Genomic DNA, 3,488 nt, shown 5'->3' on the forward strand with positions numbered 1-3,488 from the left:
GTGAAGAGATGAGAAAGGAACTAATAAGGACCAAACAACTTTGATTTTGATTTTTGAGTATCTCTGTTAATGGTGAAGTGGTGAAGTGGTGAAGAGATGAAAGGGGAAGAAGCTTGGGAATTTGTTGATGGAGATGAGTTGCAGGGAGAGAGAAGGAAACAAGCAGGTGTTAGCCGGTTACCCGGTTTACCGAAATGTGCGGCCACGATTACACTACAAAAACTGACCGTTGGATTGGCTGCTTATGTGGCCGAGCACTACATGGTTGGAGCATGGAAGAATTTTCGAATTGTATATGATTTTATAGACCGGAAAGCAATAAGTACATGTACAGAGTACACCTAGGTGGTTGGGGGGGGCGGACATAAAACGGTACTTACCCTTATACAAGAAAAAAGCAGAGAAAAGAGGGTTATATAATTGAACATATAACTAGGCCAAAAAAAAAAAAGAGATTCGAGTCATTGAGACTTGAGAGTTACAAATTTTACAATGTTCCCCATGTCATATTTCCAATTTTGAGTTCCAAAAGTGTTGATCTTGCAAATTCATTTCCTCTTCTTTTATGCTAAATTGTGGGAAATGGGGACTGAACCTTACTTAAGGTGGGTATGGTAGTGTGGAGAGTTCAGTGGCAACAATTATGATACAGTCAAATTGAGGTGTGGTCAAGTTAAGACCTGCTTAATGTTGGTAATGGCAGGGGAAATTTTCTTCAGGTTGCTTTTGCCACATAAAATTTGCAGTATGGATCCACTGTGGATTCACCAAAAACTTGCCTGCTTTTACTGCCCAACAAGATTTCTGTGTTCGAGCATCTGCTGCAACCACGTGTGTGACTGATGGATCAACTTGTGTCGAACAAGTAGCTCCCAACTGCTCCGCCATCTTCCACAAAGGTTGAGTATCAGCCTTGACATTTGAAGGGAATACATGGCTGAAAACAATTTTACAACCCTTCAAGACTTCCTTCTGAAGGATTTTTAAGACGAGCCTCACATCTCTGTCGATAAGATCCCACCCCTCTATCTCGACTTCATTAAAGAAGATGGTGTGGATATGTCTAAGAAGTTGAAGTACATTTGCAAGATAAGCTCCTCCATACCGATCACATTCGTCGGTCTTCAACTCGGAATAAGGCTTACTATTACTGATGCCATATTGTTGACAACTAGATTTAAAGAAATGGTATCTGGGCATTACTATTACATTGTCCTGGTTGATATTTGTCCACACATCTTTTGTATCATCAAGGATTAAAACAGCAGAATCTCGGGCAAGCAGGACATCTAGACCCTTTCGATCTGTTTCTGTGCTATCACTACGTGATATGACTCTACCACCAAAGATTTGATTTCCTGCAGGATCAAGCAGCTTAGCCATTTCAAGAGCATAGTCTCGATTACCCATTGTGTATATGGACAGCTCAAACATTTGACTGGCTTCCATTAAAAATGTCCTAATATATGGTCTGAACTTTGTCATCAGTCGCATGCTGGGAGTATCCACAATGTGAACATGTTGCAGGGAATGATCATATTGGGTTTGAGTCTTCAAATATTCTTCATCTGGTGACATATTATCTAGGAAAGTTGAATTGAGCAGGGTGTGGTCTAGATCAAGTACCAAATGAAGTTTCTTATAGTTCAACAATAAGTTTTGAGTGTTTTCGTTGCGTAAACGATCAATTTCATCATCATTAAGCCCTAAGCACCTGTGTAAGTACCCAAATCTCATTCCAGAAGACCTGGACTTCTCTTCATCTGCAAATCTTGCTTCTTCTGAAACATCCAGATTAGTTTCTATCTTGCGCCTTTTTGTCCTCTCTGTCAATCCTATGTCACTATGATCAGATTCCAATCGTCTTCCTTTTTTAAGAAACCCAACAAGGCTATCGATATTGTGTAAAATTGGAGAGACTGTAGCCACAGTCATCGTGATATTGATGATGATGATGATGAATTTATTACGGCAAATTTTCAGAGTTCAACCAAGAACGTACGATAAAGAAAACTAACAAATCAAAATTAAGGTTTCCGCTATTGAACTTTTATTATTCACTATTACACAAGAGACTAGAGAAATTTTGAACAAAGTTTCTGGAATGTTTGTGTTGCTGCTGTCTATGCTCTTCTTGACTTGAACGAACGGATTAGGGTTTTCTTTCGTTTTTGCTAATGGAGAGATTAGGATTGCAGAGCAGAGCCTTATATAGCCTTGTAAATCATAGTGGGATTAGGAAAGCCGAGATTTTAGTTGATATAGCTAAATGCCCGAGATAGCGTCATAGTGGGATTAGGAATACCTTAACATAGTGGGATTCGGAATGCCTTTTGTTAGTAAGAATGGGAATGCCTTATTTTTCTTCCAGGCCCAGTTCTTCTTATTATTTGCATTTGGAAGTCTTAATTTAAAGGTGAAATTACAAAAGGTGGGGCTATTGTCACCCTACTATTTTCTTTGTTCACTCTACCTGCTTATTACATCCTACGTTTTAATTTCAATTAATAAATTTACTATCTAACTTATTTTTCTTTTCAGAAATATCCTTGACATATTCAATTAAAAAAGAATTTTGTAACGAAAATCTCTCATTTGTTTAAGGAAATCTCTTTTCTGTGTTTGGCCCAAACTCTAGGTTACTTGACCTAGTGGTAATAGGGTTAAATTAGAAGGATCTAGATTCCTATTCAATGTACGATTACTTTCCTTGTATGATTGAGATTCTATGCATTGTAATCCTCTATATAAAGAGACCCCTATTATCAATGAGAATACACAGCAAATTCCTCTCAATTTCAGTTTCTCTACAACACGTTATCAGCACGAATCCCTAACCCTGAAACAAATAGCCAAACCCTAATTCAAGAAGCTAAAAACCTTGAATCCGAATACAAAACCTTGAAGCCTTTTCTGTCTCCATCTCAAACCTTGAAGAAATCAATCCCAAGAGCCCAGAACCTGCGGCGGATTCACCGGAACCGGCCTGAAAAGCTCCGAACCGGCCTCCAGAAAATAAGAACAATCTCTGACCTGTTCGCATAGTTCCAGGTCACCTTCCACCTTCATAGTTGGGGAATACCGGCATCAGAGCGCCGGAATCCTTCACCAGAAATTTCATCTCCAGAACCGGCCGGAAAGTAACTGAACCGGCCACCGGAACTGCAGCAGACCCCTGAAGAGCCTCGTCCAGCACCCTCGGCAGTACCTGCGCGCAGACCCTCCGCAGATCCTCGGCAGGACCTCGACAGAACCTCGGCAGCCCCCCGCGCGCATCTGTCGACAGTGTCTCTGCAGCCCCTGCGCACATCTGTCGACAGCACTCGGCAGCACTAGCGCAGGCCCTCGGCAGCACCAGCGCAGGCCCTCGGCAGCACCAGCGCAGGCCCTCGGCAGCACCAGCGCAGGAGCCCCGCAGCAGCCCTGCAGTAGCTCCGGCCAGCGACCACCGCCGGCCACCACCATTTTCAGGCCACCTCCGGCGACCA

At 42.1% G+C, this 3,488-nt stretch overlaps 1 protein-coding gene across 1 annotated transcript; it reads right to left on the bottom strand.

Moving 5' to 3' along the window:
- Nucleotides 1-684: 684 nt before the first annotated feature.
- Nucleotides 685-1,935, bottom strand: LOC133737177 (RNA polymerase II C-terminal domain phosphatase-like 4). Its single transcript, XM_062164786.1, has one exon. The coding sequence runs from the start codon at nucleotides 1,933-1,935 to the stop codon at nucleotides 685-687; it is 1,251 nt and encodes a 416-aa protein (XP_062020770.1).
- Between the last annotated feature and the right edge of the window lie 1,553 nt (nucleotides 1,936-3,488).

Source organism: Rosa rugosa, chromosome 3 (assembly GCF_958449725.1).
Source record: "Rosa rugosa chromosome 3, drRosRugo1.1, whole genome shotgun sequence".
NCBI lineage: Eukaryota > Viridiplantae > Streptophyta > Magnoliopsida > Rosales > Rosaceae > Rosa > Rosa rugosa.

What these genes read in the sequence shown, in the direction of transcription:
- LOC133737177 (XM_062164786.1), bottom strand. Translation starts at nt 1,935, where the DNA reads ATGACTGTGGCTACAGTCTCTCCAATTTTACACAATATCGATAGCCTT.